The 23,899-nt window shown below is 40.4% G+C and overlaps 1 protein-coding gene across 3 annotated transcripts in view; it reads left to right on the top strand.

Moving 5' to 3' along the window:
- pgs1 (phosphatidylglycerophosphate synthase 1) overlaps positions 1–23,899 on the top strand; it is a 55,738-nt gene that overhangs the window by 23,303 nt on the left and 8,536 nt on the right. For all 3 annotated transcript variants that reach the window (XM_043714925.2, XM_043714926.2, XM_088000691.1), the window contains 4 exons: positions 484–583; positions 1,588–1,777; positions 5,499–5,677; positions 12,356–12,880. In XM_043714925.2, the coding sequence (XP_043570860.2) occupies positions 484–583; positions 1,588–1,777; positions 5,499–5,677; positions 12,356–12,880 (994 nt within the window). The remainder of the gene's footprint in view (positions 1–483; positions 584–1,587; positions 1,778–5,498; positions 5,678–12,355; positions 12,881–23,899) is intronic.

Here is a 23,899-nt window from a genome sequence, read left to right as displayed (position 1 = left end):
AAGGCTCTTCTTTAGGAATGTCACATTCTTGATGAAGAGCTTATGCTCAAAACGTCGACTCTGCTGCTTCTCGGATGCTGCCTGACCTGCTGTGCTTTTCCAGCACCACACTTTTTGACTGATCTCCAGCATCTGCAGTCCTCACTTTCTCCTAGCTGATTAACTCGTTAGTCTAATTTGAAGTTAGTCTATTTTGTTCTATTAATTTTCAAATCTATGAAAATCCTGTACTAATTATGTCTGTTTCCACTGTTCTACTCTGCCACGTTACAATGCTAAAACAACAGAAGGTGGAAATTTAAGTCCGTTTTAATGGGTGAAATCCAAAAAAAGGTCTTTTTAAATTAGAGGGACCACTAAACTAACACATTTAGATTTCTAGGACTGAAAATTAAAGTGGGATTTAAAGTTTGATCAGTGCTAACGGCATTGATATTTCAATTTCAACTACTGAAATATGATTTGTAACCTTGTTTTTATTAGGTAGATTGCATTGAAGAAACACTGCAACGATCACAGGATGAAACTCCAAAATCTGATCTCAGAGTTTCTGTTCTGCTGGATTGCACAAGAGGGTCTAGAGGTACGTAGATAGGAACAGTTGTTACCGCATAAAACAATAGATATTCCTCAAGTCGTTTGATACGATTAGCGTTAAAATAATGCAAATGTAGGTGAATTCAGTTTACATGAATAACATTAAATTTTATTGGTAATTTATGTTGTATGTCCAGTTGTCTATTGTGTGTACTTTTATTGCTTTCTTTCTTTGATAAAAACTTTGCATTCTAATAAACAAAATTGTACTTTATGTAGTTATTTTGAATTTTTAAAACAATGTTCTTTCACAAGATAGCCAGCATTTACTGCCCATGCCTAATTGTCCTTGAGAGGGTAATGGTGAGGAAAATTCTTGAACCACTGCATGTAGTTTTGGTACATCCATATAGTTCTTGGGAAAAGCGAGGAAATGAAAGATTTTATCTACCTTCTATTAGGAAAGCAGAACTATTGAAGCATGCTGTTATTCTTATAGTTATTCTTACTGTAGGTTTTCAGGAGGTTGGTGTTAAGTTAATGCACTAATATTCTTAGATTTCTACTAGTGGGTTCTGTTATGATTTGTTTTTTATTTTGTGACTGAAGATCCCAGGTTTATTTTTTTTGCCTTGAAGGAATAAGCTAATAAAACTGAGAAAGAGAGCTCTGGCCTTTCCCAACAAAGGGACAAGAGAAAATGCAAATTGCTTCCATTTTTCTTCCTCCTGACTACACTCTTGTCTGAATACAGACGATCTACGTAGTGACCTCGGAATATGCTGTGTCCATGTTTTCAGTCGTTTCTTAGTCTGTAGCGTGGGGTGATGAATAATGGAGAAAATATAAGTTGGACTTGTCCCTTGTAAGGCACTATTTCAAATCTACGAAGTGTGCTTCAAAGTGAAATATTTTTTAAATGCGAAGTTTTGGGCATTTATTCTGTTTACAGTTTATTAAATCCCCCCCATTAAGCATTTTGACATGTTCTTTTTAAACTGAATGTTGGTCATCCTTCGAGGTATAATTGTGTTGTGTCACTCCCTATAGGCAAGAAGAATTCTCGAACTATGCTGATTCCATTGTTAAAGAAATTTCCAAATCAAGTGCGTGTTTCTTTGTATCACACTCCGGATCTCCGAGGTATTCTTAAGTTCCTTCTTCCAGAACGGTTCAATGAGATAATTGGACTGCAACACATCAAAGTCTACCTCTTCGACAACAATGTCATTGTTAGTGGGTAAGTATGAAAAAAAATGGCTGAACTTCTAAAAATTATTGCAGCAGGCAGGTGTTTGGGTAGAAGGTAACACGACCAGTGAATCAGGAATCCCTGGAGCTAGTGAGAGGGGTTCTGTCACTTTTTTAAAAAAAAAATTCTGTTTCCTGCCCAGCAGCTGGACAGTTTCCAGCCAGCAAATTTAACTGCAGGAGTTCAGAATTAATATTGATGGGGGCTTGTGTGATGGTGCTGGTGTTGGGAAGTGGAGGCCGGTTTAGGTGGTTTGGAGATGTAGGGTGTTGGCAGATTGGTGATCAGGAGGTCAATGATAAAAGGTAATGAATGGGGCAGGGTAGAGGAATCAGCTAATTGTGGCATTGCGATGCAGTTGTGATTAATAAAGGATTGTTTGTTTGAGGGCTTGAATGGTAAAATAAAACTAATCTTGGCTCACAAGCAGAGCTATTAAAAACTGCTTATTATCTGTAGCCTGCTGCACGTCTTTCTAGTTGCCAAGTTTCATGAGTTCCGGGAAATCTGTCTAGCAACTGCACTGTAAAAACTTTGCTTAAATATTAGTCAGTGAACCAGCTGCCCCATGATGAGACACAGGCACATGTGCAAGCCCAGAATAAAATTTGCAGCAGCATTGGGTTCGAGATATGTTTCCCAGTGTTCATTTTTAAACCCCTTGTGACTCAGTTCTGCATATTGTAAACTGAGTACTAAATGTAGACAACCTAAAATTCTTAAATTTCACTAATCATGATCATAACTCATTTATTACAGAAGTTGTGATTACTGGCTGACTATTTGTCAGGTTTACATGGTTCATATATATGAACAATGTATCGGGGCTTGCCAGGAACAGCACCAGGCATACCTAAAAATGAGATGTCAACCCTGGTGAATCTGCAACACAGGACAGGTAATGTGGCTAAGCAATCCCATGCACAGCAGATCATGTCAAAGCTTTGCAGTCACTGCACGTCCAGCTGTTTCATGGTGTACAATTAAACATCTGAAAAACAGTGGAGGGCCTACAATATCTCCATTCACCTCCATGGGGTTCACAGCATATTAGTGCTAAAGACAAGGCAGATGCACGTGCATCCGTTTTCAACCAGAAGTGCTGGGTGGATGATGTATCTTGACCTCCATCTGACGATCCTAGTATCATCGATGCCAGTCTTCAACCAATTCCGTCATTCAACATGATATCTGTTGAAAGGCATAGGATGTTATAATGGCCATGGGCCCTGACAACATTCTGACAGGAGTACTGAAGAATTAACTGTGTCCGAAGCCAAGCTGTTCCCCTAAATTGCAAAACATATTAATATTGGCACCAGCCTGGCAATGTGGATAGTTGCCTATTAGATCCTGTACACACAAAGCGGGTTTATATTTTTTCGTCATTCATTCATGGGTGTGGGTTCTGCTGGCTGGAGCAGCATTTATTGCCCATCCCTGGTCACTCTTGAGAAAATGCTGCAGTGTTTTTGCTGTAGTTAGCCCTAAAATCCCACTGAGGAAGACGTTCCATGATTTTGACCCAGTACTATTGAAGGGATGATAATATATTTCCAGCTCAGGATGATGTGTGGTTTGGAGGAGAACTTGTAGGTGATGGTATTCTCATTTACCTTGCTGCTTGTCCTTCTAGGTGGTGGTAGTTGTGGGTTTGGAAGGTGCTGTCAGAGGAGCTTTGTTGAATTTCTGCAGTGTATCTTGTAGATAGTCCACCCTGCTGCTGTTGAGTGTCTGTGATGGAGGGAATGATTGTTTGTGAATTTGATGCCTGCCAAGCAAACTGCTTGGTCTTGAATTGCATCAAGTTTCTTTAGGGTTGTTGGAACTGCACTCATCCAGACATTCTGATCAACCACCGACTTGTCCCTTGTAAATTGTGAACAGGCTTTGGTGAGTTAGGAGATGAGTTACTCACTGCAGGATTCCTAGCCTCTGACCTCTGCGGTTAGTCCATTTAATTTTCTGGTTATTACTAATCCCCAGGATGTTGATAGTAAGGGGATGGTAATGCCATTGAATGTCACTGGTTAGATTCTTTCTTGTAGGAGGTAGTCTTTGCTTGGCAAAAGTGAAATGTTACATGCCAGTTTTCAGCCAAAAACTGGAAGTTGTCCTGTCATTGCTGCATTTGTGTTTCCATCCTATCATTTTATACTCAGTCATTGGCAAAGTGAACGAAGGGGTTGTTGACAGCACTATCAAGCAGTACGTACTCAGAAATAAACTGCTTGCTTATGGTCTTATTTATTGTTAACGTTGAGAGTTCTGCCAATCTTTCTGCCCCAAGTATGTGGAAACCTTCTTCATTTCCAAAATAGACTGAACTGATATTGTGTTGGATCTATGCAATTATGTTGCCACTTATTGGTGTAGATTTTGTGGTCAATTGCAAATGAATGCTGATAGTTGTTAATTACACTTTTCCTCAGCCTTTGTGTGCTTTTGCACTGGAGTCTCCAGTTATGAGAATCAGAAACAGTATGATGGTTCCTCACCACTGCTATTAATGTTGTATAAACTGTCGATAGACTTGCTGCTGTCATCTTATTTCCTGGAATAGACCAATATACTTACTTAGTTTAGGTAGTAGAGAAAAGCCACTTAGTAGGACAGGTTCTTGCCTTAATAAAGATGTACTTCACTGTGAACAAACACACAGATGAGATGCAGGGGTAGGCCACTGAAAATACCCTCTCAGGATCTCATGTTTTATTCAAATTGCTTATTACTCTTCTAAAACCCCTGTGGATACAAGCCCAGCCTATCCAACCTTTCCTCAAAAGACAACCAGAAGTCTTCTGCTTTCTGTCTCCCTTTTTGAATAAAGGAATTACATTTGCAGCCTTCATATAAATAAAAACTTGCTTGCAAGTGAGAGATTTTGGAAAACTAAAGCCAATGCAATCACCTCTCTCACTGGCATGATAGCAGCCATGTACAATTTACATTAATGTGATAGACATTGCCACAGTGACTATGAGGAACATCTAAGTGATAGGATTTACTCATTTGAGATTGCAAGCTATTGTACAAAGGATCCTATGATATCATGTTTGTGGTGATGCTTATGGCTTTCCTTGGCATGAAGTCTTTCAGACCCTGACACCTTTGCAACAATGATCTTTACAGGGATCCAGGATCTTTGTGAACAGCATGCAGCACTGTACTTGTTTTACTAGTCAGATTGAAGAAGCCTTAGTGAACTATACAGAATTTAAATCAGGAAGTGAAACTTAGAATATATAGATAAATGTAAATGGATAGACAATAAAATGGAAAGGAAAAATAGAAGGAAAGTTTAATTTATTTTTGAATAAACAAACCTCAATTTTGATACAGTTTACTTAGCATTTATCATGTATGTAAGCTGCTCATACTGCTGGATGTATTTGCATGTGGAATCTTTTAACGTGATACTCCTGTAGTGAAGCTTCTGAAAGAATAGTATCTTGAATAGCAGTATCCTGATTTCCTCAGGTGGCAGAAGTTGTCATTTGATTTTTGTTAATGATTTGTTATTTCTATCTCAAAATCCTGCCCACTTATTCAGTGACATCTTGAACCATTATGGATAATGATAGAACGCTATATCGAGATGAGTGCAGCTTTATAATGTTGAAGCTCCTAACACTTGGAGAGCTGAAATAGTATTGCAATCTTCAGGGCTTGATTCCAGTAACAACTTTGATTTTTTTTATCTCTGTAGAGCAAATCTAAGTGATTCCTACTTCACAAATCGACAGGATCGTTACGTTTTACTCCAGGATTGCCATGAAATAGCAGATTTCTTTGATGACCTAGTCAATGCAGTCAGTGATATTTCACTTCAATTACAGCAGAATGATACCACTGATATGAATCAGGGAATGATCCACCCATTCACAGGTAGAGTACATTCGTTTTAGCAAGTTTTGAGATTTGTAGCTCAGGTTGAAGTTCTGGATGTAGGCTTGCTCACTGAGCTGGAAGGTTCATTTTCAGATGTTTCATCACCATACTAGGTAACATCTTCAGTGAGCCTCTGGACGAAGCACTGCTGGTGTTTCCTGCTTTCTGGTTTCCTTGGGTCGGTGATGTCCCTGTGGTGACATCATTTCCTATGGTGATGTCATTTCTTTTTCTCTGGGGTGGTAAATGGGAATGGAGAAGTCCTAGAAGCATGGCATTCCAACCAGAACTCTATCAACAAACACATTGACTTGGACCCCATTTACTACCATCTGATAAAAAGAACAGGAAATGACATCACAGGAAATGATGCCACCAATCCAAGGAAACCCAAACTTATAAATAGAAAGCAGGAAACACCAGCAGTGCTTCGTCCAGAGGCTCATTGAAGATGTTACCTAATATGGTGACGAAACATCTGAAAATGAGCCTTCCAGTTCAGTGAGCAAGCCAGTACATTCGTTTGTCTAAAAAACAAATTGATCTCGATTTGAAGCCTGTACACTGAGTATTGTTAGGTTTCAAAGCATGCATTTGAACAAATTGGTATGTTTCTGAAGATAAGTATCGCCAAAATATGTGAGGGTATGCATTAGAAAAGTTGATCCTTTTTCATTGTGAAATGTTTTGTCACCAGAAATTGCTCTCTATTCTATCTGAGTTCATAAAATACAACTAATTTAGTGAAAGAAATTCTGTTTCTGTATCATACAGAAGAATGTATTAAATATGTAATGATCAATTTGACTGAATTTGATGGATGTCAGATTTAATTTTTCCGCTGCAGATATTTTTGTTAACATGAGTTTCATGTGAAATTGGAACACCTACTTAGTGCTTTTTGCAATTCTGTCACCTTTTTAAAAAAGCTATTTAAACCTTGTATTTCTCCTGCAACCATTCTGTTTGCATCAGATTTCTTCAGCTAACATTTTCTCAGCGAATAGACTCCCCTTCTCCCTCAGTGCGGTGAATGAATCATTGCAACTTCACTTCCTTGAAGCCTTTTGGGCCATGAAAAATTTCAATTTCTTTCAATCCTTCAATCTAGGCGTAGTTTCTCCCTGTCTTCATACCCATCAACTCTTGCCTCTTGATGGTCCAACTTTGATCCCTCATTAATCAATGTTTTTAAACTCACGAGCTCTTCTGAGCTCAAATACAATTGCAGTTACTCTGGTCAGCCATTCTTATTTGCTCAAGTTTTCAGTCTTGATTTATTTATATTCCTAAACTTGAAGTATGCTCATTTTCAAATGGAATTTCTGTGGCTTCATTACAACAATTCTTTATTTTAACCATTGTCAATATTTTTCCCCAATCTCAAATTGGTCAAAAGTTTAATATTCTTAAAAATCTGGAGGAATTCATTTAATATTTGTTGATATTGAGGAAAAGAAAATAATTGACATGTAATGGATGATCCGTTGCAATGTCTTATCTCTGAATCAACAGTTAACATGACTTTTTATTGAGTTTTGGAGTTATTTTTCACTGTGGTTTTGGTTTTCTTGATTTAAAAAAAATTGTTTCCTGCCTTTTTTTCTTAATTTAAAAACCTGTCATGATGTAGCAGGGTTAGAGATTAGTATTGTAATAATTGTAGTAAGGAGTGCTAGGTGATAGAAGAGTAAAAGGATGAGGGAAGTGGATAGTTGATGAGGAAGAGGAATGTGATGGTGGGGGGTGGTAGGACGGTGAAGAACGAGGAGTTCCCTTTAATCTTGCTCCAATGTTACAGCATAAAATTTCAAAAAGACCTCTGCTATGGGTACAGGCTGTATAGATATCACCACCGTCAGCGTACTAGCATCGATGGGCATCAACTGGTCGCTTGAGCTCATTATCAGTTCGGAAGCAGCTGAGTGAGAGGGGAGGGAAATAATTTTTCAGTTATGATGACTGTTGAAGACAGAGGCACAGTCAGAAGGCAAAATATCTCTCAGACAATTGGTATGTTACCTCAAACTGAAAATGGAAAAGTGAGAATAATGTTGAATACTAATTTTGTACAAGTAACTAGATTTAAAATTAAATATACACTACCTTTTTTTTCAAAATCTACCATATACTTCTGCAGACTCCCAGTGCTGAAGACAATTGACAAAATCTTAGTCCGCTCCACGTTGCACCAACTGGCAATGGCAAATGGGCTCTCAGAAACCTTTCTTAACAGTACTGTAATCAATTTAAATGTTAAATTATTAGGAATTAACACCGGAAACCTATATTATGGTGGCAACTGCCAGGTTAACACCATGCTGGAAATCTGACAAGTATGGTTAACATTGGCGATTTTGGGCATTTTGAAATCAAATATTTTGTTCCAGGTTCCAGTTTTTGTAAATTATAAATGTTTATGAGAAATCTTGGGGTGCCTTCAGTGATCCACAGCATATATTTTATTATAGATATCTTTGACTTCAATATAATAGGTTGATTATATAACTTAAGACAAATGATTAGTTTTTCTATACATTTCAAGTTTCGTTATTTCATGTTTGCTTGGTTTGGAACGCTTGTTTAGGGAATGACAGCATTTCAGTGATTTTCTACTTGGTTGTGGGACAAAAACGAGCTAAATTGTGATATGTAGGTAATTTGTTTGTAGAATAGTTTCTGGCAATTGTTTCTCGAAAAATACTTCACTGAAGCAAAGCTGCTTAGTAAATTAAACTGTCACTTCGAATACAGGAAAGTGGATTTTCCATGGTATTGATTTGTGAATAATCGTAATGTCTTAGTCATAGGGCTATTGCCAGAACATTTAAGAACTGATCATTGCAATCCATTGACTACTCACTGAACACATTATCCTCACTAATGTTGACTATAGGGACTTTGTTGGAATTGAGTCTTGCCACATGGGCATCAATCCTGAGACATTCATTCATGCAATTTATGTTCCAAAGGCCTTGTTTTAACAGGAGCTGAATGATCCCTATACATAAATGAGCACTAATGGTTTTGCTGTGGGGCCAGACTGTATTATGAATGTGATTTCCTGCACTCAGTTCATGTGACTTTAATTTCTATTAAATTACTGTAAATGAAAATTACCTCATTGTATAAAATTGGCACTAAATTTTGCATGTGATTCAGGATCAATTGCCATTCATAGAAGATATTTCCAAACTTTAACCACGCTTTATATGTGGGAGAGTTCCTCTAGTTTCACTCGTTGTAAAGTTTAGCTGTAATTTGTAAGCTATACCCCAGTCCTGGATGGACCAACCAATGTAAATAGTTTCTGTCTATCTACCGCAGTATGATTGAAGTAGGTGAGGGGTGGGGGGAAGCCATAGCCATTTACTATGACAGTTTCAAGTTGTGATCATGTCATAGATATAGTCTTGGATTAGTAATGTTGGCCGTTCCTTCATCGTCCGCATTCCTTTCAATTCAGTTGTTCTTCTCTGTCTAGTATCTAGTTACGATGATGATGAAACTTACTAACAATGGTGCGTGCTTATTAAATTACTTAAATACCATGATCTTTGCACTTAACCTCAAGTGACCTTTGTATCAGTTTTAGAAAGTCTATTTGTGCTGAACCTTGCTGGAATAGTGCAGCAGGCCTGAGACAGAAATGTTGGGCACATGGTGTGTTGAAATAGTAGGCAACTGAAAGCTCAGGGTCATTTGTAAGGACAGAATATAGGTTTGTTTTGTTTCCCCGTGTTGTGAGCAGCAAATATAGTAGCCTAGATTAAATGTAGTGCAGGTAGATTATTGCTTCACCTGGAAAGTGTGTCTGGGACCTGGGGAAGTAAGGAAGGGGCGAGTAAACAGACAGGTATTCTGCACTTACACGGTGTGAGGAGGTTTTGGGAGGGGAAGAGGAGGAGTGCACCAGGCTGACCCGGAGGGTGTTGACCAAGACGGAGCTGTCCCTGTGGAAGACTGACAAGGCAGGGCAGGGGAGTACGTGGCAGGGGAGGGTGGTGGAAATGGCAGCTTGTGATCCTTTGGATGTGGAGGCTGGTTGAGTTGAAAGTGAGGACCAGAGGGACCCTGTTAGTGTTGTGGGAGGGAAGAGAAGGGTGAGGGCAGGGAAGAGTTGGACGTGGCTGAGGGCCCAGTTAGCCACGGTGCTGGGAGTCCTCGATTGAGGCAAAAAGTAGACATTGCTGAGACCGTCCCCTGCCCCCCAAGGTAGCATCAACAGAACAGAATGATTCATTAAACCTCCTTATTGTTAGAGATTACATGTATAACAAATGAACTATCTGGATTGACAACACTCATTCCTCCTCACCATCAAGTTGGAAAGTTGGATTCTAACAGCTGTAAGCTCACTAATTTACAGTGGAAGTGAAATATAGCCTGGATGTTGAGGATGCAGTCTGATATAGCCTGGAGGTTGAGGATGCAGTCTGATATAGCCTGGAGGTTGTGGATGCAGTCTGATATAGCCTGGGGTGTTGAGGATGCAGTCTGATATAGCCTGGGGTGTTGAGGATGCAGTCTGATATAGCCTGGCTGTTGTGGATGCAGTCTGATATAGCCTGGATGTTGAGGATGCAGTCTGATATAGCCTGGGTGTTGAGAATGCAGTCTGATATAGCCTGGCTGTTGTGGATGCAGTCTGATATAGCCTGGATGTTGAGGATGCAGTCTGATATAGCCTGGGTATTGAGGAATGCAGTCTGGTATAGCCTGGATGTTGTGGATGCAGTGTGACATAGCCTGGATGTTGTGGATGCAGTGTGACATAGCCTGGATGTTGTGGATGCAGTGTGACATAGCCTGGATGTTGTGGATGCAGTCTGACATAGCCTGGATGTTGAGGGTGCAGTCTGACATAGCCTGGGTGTTGTGGATGCAGTCTGATATAGCCTGGATGTTGTGGATGCAATCTGACATAGCCTGGGTGTTGAGGGTGCAGTCTGATATAGCCTGGGTGTTGTGGATGCAGTCTGATATAGCCTGGATGTTGTGGATGCAGTCTGACATAGCCTGGGTGTTGAGGGTGCAGTCTGATATAGCCTGGGTGTTGTGGATGCAGTCTGATATAGCCTGGATGTTGTGGATGCAGTCTGACATAGCCTGGGTGTTGAGGGTGCAGTCTGATATAGCCTGGATGTTGAGGATGCAGTCTGATATAGCCTGGGTATTGAGGAATGCAGTCTGGTATAGCCTGGATGTTGTGGATGCAGTGTGACATAGCCTGGATGTTGTGGATGCAGTGTGACATAGCCTGGATGTTGTGGATGCAGTCTGGTATAGCCTGGATGTTGTGGATGCAGTCTGATATAGCCTGGATGTTGAGGGTGCAGTCTGGTATAGCCTGGATGTTGAGGATGCAGTCTGACATAGCCTGGATGTTGAGGGTGCAGTCTGATATAGCCTGGGTGTTGAGGAATGCAGTCTGGTATAGCCTGGATGTTGAGGGTGCAGTCTGATATAGCCTGGATGTTGTGGATGCAGTCTGGTATAGCCTGGATGTTGTGGATGCAGTCTGATATAGCCTGGATGTTGAGGGTGCAGTCTGGTATAGCCTGGATGTTGAGGATGCAGTCTGACATAGCCTGGATGTTGAGGGTGCAGTCTGATATAGCCTGGGTGTTGAGGAATGCAGTCTGGTATAGCCTGGATGTTGAGGGTGCAGTCTGATATAGCCTGGATGTTGTGGATGCAGTCTGATATAGCCTGGATGCTGTGGTTGCAGTCTGATCTAGCCTGCATATTGTCATTGCAGTCTGATATAGCCTGGATGTTGTGGGTGCAGTCTGAGGTGGCCTGGATGTTGAGGTTGCAGTCTGAGGTGGCCTGGAGGTTGTAGTTGCAGCTGTGTCCCCAAGGGAAGAAACCACATTTTAACCGACCCCGAGAAACCATTAGATTAAAAGATGCCTACAATCCCCCAAACAACCCCTTCCATTGCTGAGAAATGTGTTCCCCCCCCACCCACCCGCACAACACCACCACCAAGACCAGCAGTCCCTTGACCTCCTCCTAACAATGTTCAACCCCTCCCCTCTCTCCGGGTGTCGCTTGCCTATAGAACAGTTATCCTGGGCGCATAACATTAACTCTGCTGCTCACTGTTAGATGCTGTCAGACCTACTGAGCTCCTCCAGCATCCTCTGTGTTTGTTCAAGACACAATCATATTTTCCATTAATTATCAGAATATTTTCTGGAATAGTGAGCAACATTTGTTACCCCCTGTTTTTCACTCAGATGTTTGGTCACTTTTATTCATTCCAGGGTCTTCGACATTCTTGTCAATGTTAGACTTCATTACGATCATTAGTTGCCCTTGAGACAGTGATGGTGAGCTGTCCTTTTAAGCCTCTGTAGTCCATATGGTGAAGCTACACCCACAGTGCTGTTTGTTTGGGAGTTTGAAGATCTAGACCTAATGACCACCGATTGAATGGAATCACATTTTTGCCAAACATTTTGTGAAGTTAACTTTTCTTCATTGCTGCATAGGTCAAAATTCAGTGGTTCTTCTATCCTTGAAAATAATACAGAATTTATAATGTTTTACGGAATGTCAACACATCTGAATTCTAATATTTAATTTAGTATTATTCAAATGTCTGTTTTATTAAATTTAAAAATGTATCAGTCACAGAAGCAGTATTATCTTAAAATTGTTTTTCAGGTAATCGAAAAGATTTCTGTGCAGAAGCAAATAAGAGAATCATGGCTGTGGTGAATGAAGCAAGAAGCAAGCAGCAGTACAGAAACCATATAAAATGCCTGAGTGAGAACAATTCTGAACAGTTGTTAGTATCCAGTGACAATGGTCAAGCTCTGAAATGCACAGATACCTGGATCTATCCCATAATACAAATGAAATCATTTGAAATTCGAATAGATGAGCAAGTGACTGAAACGTTAATGACTAGAGCTGAGGCGGAGTCTAAGATGTACTTGACTTCGGGGTATTTTAACCTCACTAAAGCATATATGGATCTTATTTTGGGTACCAGTGCGGATTATCAGATACTGCTCGCATCACCAGAGGTAAATGGCTTCTTTGGTGCAAAAGGTGTGGCAGGAGCCATTCCTTCTGCTTATGTTTACATTGCCAGACAATTTTACAGGAGAGTGTACCAGAGTGGCCTGCAAGATAGAATAAGACTACATGAATACTTCAGGGAAGACTGGACTTTTCATGCAAAAGGTGAGTGGTAGTATATTTTTGGAAACTTACCACTTTTTCCAAAGCTGTGTTGGTGCTTGTATTGGTTTGGTTTGTCAGCTCTCATATCTGTTGTATGAAGACATCCTAGATTTTACAAGAATTCATTTCTACATTGGTAGATATGGGCTCAAGATCCACTCCAGAAATCGAGTATTTAATTTAGGGTCATCAGTTCAGTAAAGTATTGAGGGAGTGCGGCACTGTCATAAGTATTCTTCAAATGAATGATTAAACTAGTGTCCTTTGGTGATTTTGCAGAAGAGCAGGAAATGCTCTCTATGTCAACCTCCTTGCTTGCACAATAAGGACTGTGTGAAACAAAATCGACCATTTATCTCTGCTGTTTTTAGGATGTGGCTCGCACAGAAAGTACATGTAACAACAGCCATTGAACTCCAAAAAATAATTCAACATCTGAAGTGTCTTGAGTCATTTTAACATGTAAACAGCTTCACGTTATTCTGAGAACATTATTTTAAGCAACAGATTTTGCATGGTAGCTGATTAGGTTAAAGTAACAAAAATGATTTGCATTTTTACTTGTGCCAATAGTGTAATGTCATATGTTAGTTGGCGGAGAGTAGCCTGTGACCACATTATATATGTCACTCCTTAAACATGTAACAGTTGCCATAGCGTAACTATGCAATTCCTTGTAATCTGAACTTAATGTGGCATTTTTCACAAATGCCCCAAGTGTCACATTTGCTCGCATCGTAATAAGTGCCTGGATGCAAAATGCTAAGTTGTTTCACTTCACAGATGGTGTGTGAATATAGTTTAACAGCCAAGCCAGATCCCAGTACCTATAGCTCAGTGGCACTTCTCTAAAAAAAAACTTGGTAATGAAGAGTATGAAGAAGTTTGCGGTATGGGTGAATAAATAAAACATGTGATATTCCTTCACTGGTCTAACTTGCTTGTTTTTTTTGGAATTGGTTTATTTTCAGACTGTGTTCCTAAACACTGACCTTTTTTCAGTTTCCTGCTCTGGGCCTCACTGTTAAATTTCACAACCTCCTATTCAGAACTCGAGTGCCTATGTAGTTCATTGTCTCTTCACCTAGGGAGAGGGCGTACAAAATGCCGATTTCCTCCTCCTATTGCTTTGTCATTTGGCTTTTCCTTTGGGATAAGATATTTAAAGAGAACAATGTCTTGTGTTGTTCTTAATGACCAGCAGTTATCCCAGTTAATGTGCCTGGGACAAAACAAGCAACATTCATTGTATTAATGCTGAATTCTACAAACTAGTGAAAATAATCAGCAGGTCAGGCAACATCTGTGGAGATGGAAGCTGAGTTAATGCTTCAAGAGTTTAACCTGTCATTAGTATTAAAATACATTAAAAATCTGATGAGTTGAACGTGAAAGGAGAAAGACTGGGAATAAGAACTGAAGGGAAGGCTTGTGATAGTGTGGAGGGTAAGTGGTATTATATGCCTAAAATAGTAATGAATCGAATGAAAAAATAAGAGATGTTATCGAGGAGGTCTGAATGTGAGGATAGTTGACATCTGCTTACAAAGTCACAAGAGGAATGAATGATTTTGTCTCCCCATTGTAAACGGCATCTTGTTGTGGGAAGGGACTACATGATCCTAAATTGAACAGTGTGCAAGGTGCTGGAAGGAAATGGGTTGTTTGAAGAGTGGTCCAGGATGTTGTAGAGGAAATGGCCCCTTTGGGGTGCTGAAAGGGGCGAAGGGAAGGTACGATTAATATTTTATCATCATGGAAATGTCAGAAATGGTGGGGGTAGTCTGTTGAATGAGGAGGTTTATAGGGCATTTAGAGGTGAGGGCAAGGAGAAACCTATTGTCATTCTGGGAAGCAGGGAAAAGTGAGAGAAATTTATGAAATTAAAGTGGACTCGATGGAGGGCCCTGTTTACTATGATGGAGTCAGAGCAGTGGGGGCAATCCTCTGTTGAAGGAAAGGATGATTTACTGGAAGCACTGGTATGAAAGGTTACAATTCAATACCAGTGGAGAAATTAAGAGAAAGGAATAGATTCCTTACAGGTAGAATGAGAGGTTCTAGGCTAAGGGGTGGCAGACTTAAAACAAATGAGAAGGAATATACTCCCCAAGAGTGCAGTGGATGCTTGGACACAAAATAAATTTGAGGGAGAGAGAGATTTTTAATTAATAACTGGTTAAAGGGTTATGGGGGGCAGGCAGGAATACTATATTGAGACTGAGATGAAATCAACATGATCATATTAAATAGTGGTGCAGTCTCAAGGGGCTGAACTGCCTATTCCTACTCCGAGCTATTATGTTCTTCCCTGGTTGCCTGTGAGGGTTTGTTACTGATGTAACTGTGGAAGTCGGTGGGCTTACAGTAAATATTCATTGATAACCTGTTCTCAGGAATAGATTCAAAGAATTCAAGGAAAGGGAAGCATCGGAGATGGACCATGTGAAATATGAGAAGGGTAGAAATTGGATCAAAGTCAATTAATTTTTTTCAGTTCGAAACAAGAGCAGGAAACAGCTGCAATGCAGTCATCAGTATAACAGGTGAAATTGTGAAATTGGAGGCCTGAGTATAATTGGAATAAAGAATAACACACAGTTCCCAAAAATGGCAGGAAAAGTTCTGATCCATGTGGGCATAGATAACAGCATTATTTATTTTGAGTAACTGAGTGGACTTGAAAGAGAGGTTGTTCAGTATGAAAAGGATGATCAACTGATTGCACCTCCCACCAAGGAAGATGCACAGATCTCAGATGATCCTGGTGGAAGATGGAGGTATGCAGAAATGAAAGCCCATGGTGCAAGGAAGAGGGTTAGTACCAGCAAACTGTTCAAATGACGAGGGCATCAGAAGACTCCTGAATAGAGGGGACAGGAGATCAAGCAAGTGGAGCAATAAGAGTTAAGATGATGATATTGTTTTGGTGGATGAAGAATAGGCTGAAACAGTGCTGTTTGTGTATTTTGGTAAGTAGGTAGCAGTTTGAGAGGCTGGAGCCCTTCAAAGAAGGGCCACCAAAGAAAATGAGGTCATTGAGAGTCCAAGAGTAAAGGTTTGCTATTCACTGGTGGGCACATGGCCCATTGGGACGGAGGAGAAGTATTAGCAAGTTGGCATTTGTCAATACATGACACAACAGCAGCTTGGCAAAAGTGAGGACTGCAAAAGCTGGAAATCAGAGTCTAGATTAGAGTGGTGCTGGAAAAGCACAGCCGGTCAGGCAGCATCCAAGGAGCAGGAAAATCGATGTTTCGGGCAAAAGCCCTTCATCAGGACTGAAGGCCGGGAGCCTCCAGGGTGGAGAGAGAAATGGGAGGGGTGGGGGGGCTGGGGGCTGGGAGAAGATAGCAGGTAGCAAAAAGTACAATAGGTGGATGGAGGTGGGGATGAAGGTGATAGCAGATAGGTGAGAAGGGAGATTGGCAGATAGGTCATGAGGATAGTGTTGAGCTGGAAGGTTGGAACTGCAGCTTGCTCAAGCATGTTTGAAACTGAGGGAATAGAATGCAGCAACCTCAGGGATATTAATTATGGCGATTGACAGGAGCAGAGAAATTGAGATGTCTATGAACAGGCTTGTATAACTTCAGAAATGTTCTTTAGTATCTACAGACTGTGACCGTTCTGAATCTATATAAATTTGTTTGTTTTAAATGCAGCCTTTAATCATAAGTCAATTTCAAAATCCTTTTTGTTGAAGAAAAATACTAGAGACCTGAATGTTATGTAAGGGGATTAAACTTTGGAGTAGCCTTGTTATGATGTCATGGAACTGTATCACTGGGTATAAATAATACTGTGTGGGTGGAGTTACAATACTCCAGAATAATGTGACAAGAAGATACACTAAAATGGGTGACCCTCTGGAAGACCCACTGAGAATGCATGATTAGTTATTTAACACTTGATTAATTATTACCTAATCTAACTAAATGTTATAGTTTACCATACATAATAGTAGTTAGTTTGACAATATAACAAATAGTGTTACTTTGTGGTTCTTGACCTTGCTTATTCCCTGACCAGTCTGCAAGGAACCTAACCTCATTCTAAAGCATCGAATACACAAAAGGGAGTGTCCAAGGTGGGATGCACGCCTATAAAAGACTGAAATGTTTGCTAAACATTTAAAACAAAATATATGTTTAAAATGAAAGTATTTTTGTCATTTTAGCATGTTTTGTATCATCGAAATTTGCTTGTTAAAAGGGCAGTAGTTGTGATAGATGTAAAACATGTTAATATTCAGAGTTGGGCAATGGTGCTCTCCCTGTTGCCATTCTGAACAATTATTCCTCACTAAAATAGATTATCTGGTAGTTTATTTTTGTGTTGTTTGTGGGTTTTCTATGCACCGATTGGCTGCTGTGTTCCTTTACGCAATGTCAGTAACTGGTCTTCAAAAATCAAACATTGTCTGTGAAACCTTTTGCCTCATCCTCCTTCAAGTTTTTTTTCTTCCACGGACAGGTATGCTTTTGAATTGTAGGAGACCTTTACACTTTGTTGGGATGTAGAAATTTTGAAAACCTATCTGTCATTGAGGAATCCGGGTAAATTTTATCTGCTTTCAAGTAGTTGAGGTCAAGGCATTTCATATGTTGGAGTTTTAGTCAACAGTTCTCCTTCTGAAACATGGAAACGGCCTGTTACATTCCAGTAAAGTTCTAGGTAGCCTAACGTGACCTTGTTTAAACTCCTAGCTAATTGAATATATAAAAGGTTGCATCATGGTGGCCAAATTGTTACCAAGTAACCATGGTAACCTCGATCTAGACCATGTGTCAAAACCTGAAATGAAGGGGATGCTCAAAGTAAACATAAGATGAATGGTAGTACATTAATGTTCAGGAGTTTCAGCCTTTTATGTTGACAAAGCTGAAAGATCAAGGCTCCATTGTATTTGTACTCTACTCCCTGTCGAGTTCAGACATTTTCACATCCAGTCCAACTTCAGTAGTAATTGATGTATTGGAGCATGTAGTTGCTAGAAAGTCATCCATAAGACATAGGAGCCAAAGTAGGCCACTCAGCCCATCGAGTCCTTTCCATCTTTCAGTGAGATCATGGCTGACCTGGTTATAATCGACTCCACTTTCCTGCCTTTTTCCCATGATGCTTGATTTTCTTACTGATTAAAAATCTCTGTGTCAGCTTTCATTATGATCCACCTATTTTTTAAACTAATGGGACCGGAATAATGTTGTAACAAATCCATGCTTTACAATTTGCACTTTAGAAACAGTGCCCCCAATTTATCAGTTGTGTTACAGTGAATTTGCATTAATGAAATCCGTATTATAGAAGAACGACCTGTGCAAAGAATAATTCTCAAGTCATGAAAATAATCTACCCAAATTGGGCTAATTCTGAAAATATGAAGCTGAGATGCCAGCAGTGATCAGTCCAAATGGAAACTGATGACACCAGAGCAGTCACCATGAGCTGAAAGGACCGAAATAGTGTTACTTCTTTCCTTCAAGGCAGTATGTGAACATTGAACTCAAATCAAATCTACAAAAGAATATTCAAACCCTTTTCTAAATTTCTCGGTAGTGCATACATGTAAAGCAATGGACAGCATAGTCTTTTTGCTCAATCTTGACAATTAATTTAAGATGCTCTTAGATATCATAAAACTCCACTAAACTGTCTCTGTTGAAGATCTTGCTGTAGTTTCAAAAGGACAACAAATAAAAACAGGAAAGACTCAGTCACTGGACCATAGAGAATGGCTATCTCCACAGTTGCTCTGTTTAGATAGTCTAATGTCAGTATAAACTGCATTCTTTATCACATAGGTACAGGGGATTGAATCTTAAAATCAATGGATTCAGAAAGACAATCTAATGTCTCTAAGCCAGCTCAATCACCTGGGTGGTATTGCAAAGAAAGTGCACTTGTTCAATCACCGTCACAGATTTTGTGGTTTTGAGGGGTTTGATACAAAGGATATTCTCCATACTGAAGTGTAGGAACTTCTGAAATCATAACATTTAGCAGAACAGTCAAAGATTTACATTTACACATACAACATTTTTCAATGAAGTACTTTTAACATATTGTCACTTCACTTGTAACTTGGGCAAAGGTTTTGAAAACAAACCTAAAGAAAATGCTCTTTAGCCCAGTAATTGTTCCAGATTCCACCTATTTCTGACTGGAACATTGAGCACTTCCATCCCAAATCCTCTACATGTTCAATGCTAGCTGGTATTTTTAACTTCCTCTGTTTGTAGCTCAGTACCCGACACACAGGAATTCTACTTGGTTGCCTTTTTGATAGTACTACATTAACAGGGGAGGGCATAAACCATGTTTAGCACTTGTAGTTGAATAGGGCCAGATTAAGATAAACTTTCCTTGAGTTTTTGGGTTCTTCCTTTAATAAATTATCCAGATCGATCCTAGGCATTATGAGGCCACTGTAAATTATTCAGCAAGAAAGCCTCTGTGACATGCAGCAATTCAAACCTTTTATTTGACCTGAAGTCAGCATAGTGCCAAATTGCACTACGCAGTTAAATCTGTGACTCTGGTCAACTAAAACAGATGTTGAGCAAAGACAGAGAGAGGATAGGCAGAGCATAAACTGATTTTAAAGAATTGCAATCAATTGTCCTAATATGGATCAAAATTGTAAACTGAAGGTATCTAATTGTAAATTCGATTGCAAACGCAAGTGTTAAGGTTTACCAAATGTATTCTAGGATGGAGGAAACTTGTATGTAGCACAGCACAGATAATTTCATGTTATGCCTGATAACAAGTGTGTCACTGGGTCTGTCAGCCACTATGTTGCTTTCTCAACCAACTTGGTTCAACTCCACCAAAGGAATGGAAAATGCTGAATGAAAATTGCATATTGTACTGCATGTGGTTGATGGAAAAACAGTAAGATATTAAATTTGGATAAACACAGAGATTCTGCTCATTCTTAAGGTGCGGGCCTCTAGCGACTGTCTGTGTGGAGTTTGCACATTCTCCCTGTGTCTGCGTGGGTTTCCTTTGGGTGCTCTGGTTTCCTCCCACAGTCCAAAGATGTGCAGGTCAGGTGAATTGTCCATGCTAAGTTGCCCATAGTGATAGCTGCATTAGTCAGAGGGAAATGGATCTGGGTGGGTTACTTTTCGGAGGGTTGGTATGGACTTGTTGGGCCGAAGGGCCTGTTTCCACACTGTAAGTAATCCAACTAAAAAGCTAACTAACTGAGGAGTTGGTTACAAGTGAAGCTGACTGCTTCTCAGCTAACTGAGCAGGTTGGAACTGGAAACGAGTTACAGAGTCATGGACACACAAAGAAAGACCCTGTGGTCAACTGAACTCCCAGCAGAAGCAGTCTGTTCACTGCAGTTAAATAAAAAAAGCTAATTTTTAAGCTTGAAGAAAACGAGTTACTGTTCCTGCAGCAGTGAGCTCTGACTTTTGAATTGATAATTCAGAGATATTTTCCAAGTGAATCATTGCTCTGTACTTCTTACAAACAAGTAGGTGCTTCCAGACAAAGACAACTGAACACCAAGGGCCTGTCTAGCTGAAGGAGGAGCTTCTCAACAATTGGAATCAGGAAGCAAAGACCACTGAACAGACTGTCCAGTTTACCTCTACCTCTGCTAACAATCCATTTTCCTTATTTGTTTGTCTGTGGAGTGTGTGTAAGGGGAGTTTATAATGGAATTAAAGTTTTTTGGTTGTTATATGCCAGTAGTTTCTACCTGTTTACAGGCCATTCTGCTATAAGGTGCAATTCGTGACGCGATTGACGAAGTGTGTTGGCTGTAATTTGATTACAACGCCAACACTTTAAGTGCTGTTTTTAAAGCGCAATTTTTCTGTAATATGGAGTTGCAGAAGAATGTAACCATTACATTATAGAAGAATAGCCTATAATAAACAATACAACAGTACAGCACACGTGCCCTTTGGCCCACTATATTGTCCCGAGCTAAGATTAACCTAAACTACCCACCCCCTCAATTTAATGTCATCCACGTGCTTGTTGAGCAGTCGCATAAATGTCCCTAATGTCTCTGACTCTACTACCATTGCTGGCAGTGCATTCCACGCACCCACCATTCTGTGTAAAGAACCTATATCTCTGACATCTCCCCTATACATTCCTCCAATCACCTTAAAATTATGACCCTTCGCGACAGCCATTTCTGCCCTGGGGGAAAAAGTCTCTAACTATCTACTCTTACCTATTCCTCTCATTACCTGTACAGCTTGCTCAAGTCACCTCTCTTCCTGCTTCTCCAGTGTGAAAAGCCCGAGCTCACTCACCCTCTCTACTTAAGACAAACCCTCCAATTCAGGTAGCATCCTGGTAAATCTCCTCTGCACTCTCTAAAGCCTCCACATCCTTCCAATAAAGAGGCGACCAGAACTGGGCACAATATTCCAAGTGTGGTTGAGCCAGAGTTTTATAGAGCTGCAGCAAAACCTCGCGGCTCTTAAACTCAATCCCCCTGTTAATGAAAGCCAAAACTTCATATGCCTTCTTAATAACCCTATCAACCTGGACAGCAACTTTGAGGAAATTGTGTATGTAGACCCCACAATCCCTCTCTTCCTCCACACTGCCAAGAATCCAGTCTTTAACCCTGTATTCAGCATTCAAATTTGACCTTCAAAAATGAATAACTTTGCATTTATCCAGGTTGAACTCCATCTGCCGCTTCTCAGCCCAGCTCTGCATCCTGCCAGTGTTATAGTCTGCAACAGCCCTCGACAGTATCTACAACACCACCGCCCTTTATGTCATCGGCAAACTTACTAAACCATCCTTCCAAGTCATTTATAGAAACTACAAAGAGCAGAGGCCCAAGAACAGATCCCTGTGGGAAACCATTGATTACTGACCTCCAGGTGGAATACTTTCCATCCGCTACCACTTGCTGTCTTCTTATGGTCAGCCAATTCTATATCCAGACAGCCAAATTTTCCTGTATCCCATACCTCCTAACTTTCTGAACCTACCGGGAGGAACCTTATCAAATACTTCACTGAAACCCACGTACATCCAATCCACTGCTCGACCTTCGTCAACTTGTCTCATCCTGTCCTCAAAGAACTCAATAAGGCTTGTGAGGCACAACCTACTCCTCTCAATTTACTCAAACTCTGTTTTTCCAAATACTGAGGAACCTCGATTATCTGAAGGACACGGCCGGGGAATATTTTGTTTGGTTAATCAAATGCTGGGTAACATAGTTAGCCAAGCATCAGGACCTTGTGATCTTGTTCAGATAATCCGAAATTCGATTAATTGAATGCTGGATAATCGAGGTTCCTCTGTCGTCATAAATTATATCTCTAAGAATCCTTTCCAGTACCTTGCTTACCACTGACGTACGACTGACTGGTCTGTAATTCCCAGAGATTTCCCTATTCCCTTTCTTGAATAGAGGAACAACATTCACTTCCCTCCAATCAGCCCGTACTACTCCCGTGGAGAGTTTGGATGCACTAATCTCATTCCTCGTTTCCCGTAGTAACCTGGTTATATCTGGTCCGGTCCTACCGACTTATCTTGATGCTTTCCAGAATTTGCAGCGCATCCACTTTCTTATTATCAATCTGTTCAAACCTATTAACCTGGTCCACAGTGTCCTCACTACCAACAAGGACCCTCTCTCTTGTGAATACTGAAGCAAAAAACTCATTCAGGACTTCCACTACTTCTCCAGACCCTAGGCACAAGTTCCCTCCTCTATTCCTGATCAGCCCTACCCTCTCTCTGATCATTCCTCAGTCTGTTTTTGAGTTCTTTCTTAGCTACCCTGTAATCCTCTAAAGCTGTGCCAGATCCTTGCTTCCTCAACCTTCAAGTTTCGTTTTGATGAGAAGCTCCTCTGCTGTTGTCATCTAAAGCTCCTTCACCTTACCATTCCTTACCTATCTCAGTGGGACAAAGTTATCCAGCACTTGTAACAAGTGCTCCTTAAACAGCCTCCACATTTCCACTGTGCCTTTTCCGTAGAACTGTTCCCAACTTGTACTCCAGATCTCCTGTCTAAAAGCAGTATAATTCTCTCTCTTGCCCCCACCCCCTGCCTCCCTCAATTAAATACTTTCCTATACTGTCTGCTCCTATCACTCTCCATGGCTATGGTAAAGTTGAGGCAGTTGTCACTGTCACCGAAATGCTCTCCCACCAAGAGATCTGACGCCTGGCCTGGCTCGTCCAGCACCAAATCCAATGTGGCCCTAGTCGGCCTATCTACATATTTAGTCAGGAATGCCTCCTGGACACAACTGACAAAATTGACTCCATCTAGACCATTTGTACTGTGGAAGTTTCAATCAATGTTGAGGAAGTTGAAGTCACCCATAACACCAAATCTGTTACATCTGCACCTTTTCAAAATCTGCTACTATTGAGGGGTCTATTGAAAACACCCTATAAAGTACTGCCCGTTTCCTATTACTGACTTCCAAACATACTGACACAGTAGACAAATCCTCCTCAACAACCTTCTCTTCTGCAGCTGTTATGCACTCTCTAATTAACAATGCTACTCCCCCATCTCTTTTACCCCCCCCCCCCCCCGTTCTTTTGAAAAGATATAAACCCTGGAACATCCAGTAATCATTTCTGCCCCTGTGAAATTCATGTCTTTGTTATGGCCACAACAGCGTAGTTCCAAGCACTGATCCATTCTCTAAGTTCATCACTCTTATTCCTGACCATTCTTGCATTAAAATAGACACACTTTAACCCAATCCTTTGCCCTACCAACTGTGTATTCTTCCTGACAGACTCTGCATTCTGTTTCTGCCCGTTCAACAACTACCCTCTCCTCTGATCTGTAGCTCTGGTTGCCATCCCCTGCCAAGCTAGTTTAAATCCTCTCTAACATAATTTGTATTCCATACAGGAACCTGATCCGTGCTTTCTGTCAACCTTAATGTGAATGTCAGGTAAATTGGGGTACTATGTTTAAAAAAAACTTTTAACATTTGGTACAACACTAGGAATAATGGTCAGAATCTGGTGATATTCAGTTATGA

This window comes from Chiloscyllium plagiosum, unplaced genomic scaffold (assembly GCF_037043375.1).
Source record: "Chiloscyllium plagiosum isolate Xiang-an unplaced genomic scaffold, Cpla_swu_hap1 HiC_scaffold_25, whole genome shotgun sequence".
NCBI classification, from domain to species: Eukaryota; Metazoa; Chordata; class Chondrichthyes; order Orectolobiformes; family Hemiscylliidae; genus Chiloscyllium; species Chiloscyllium plagiosum.
Note: the sequence above shows the minus strand (reverse complement) of the source record. Positions and strands in the feature narration are given on the sequence as shown.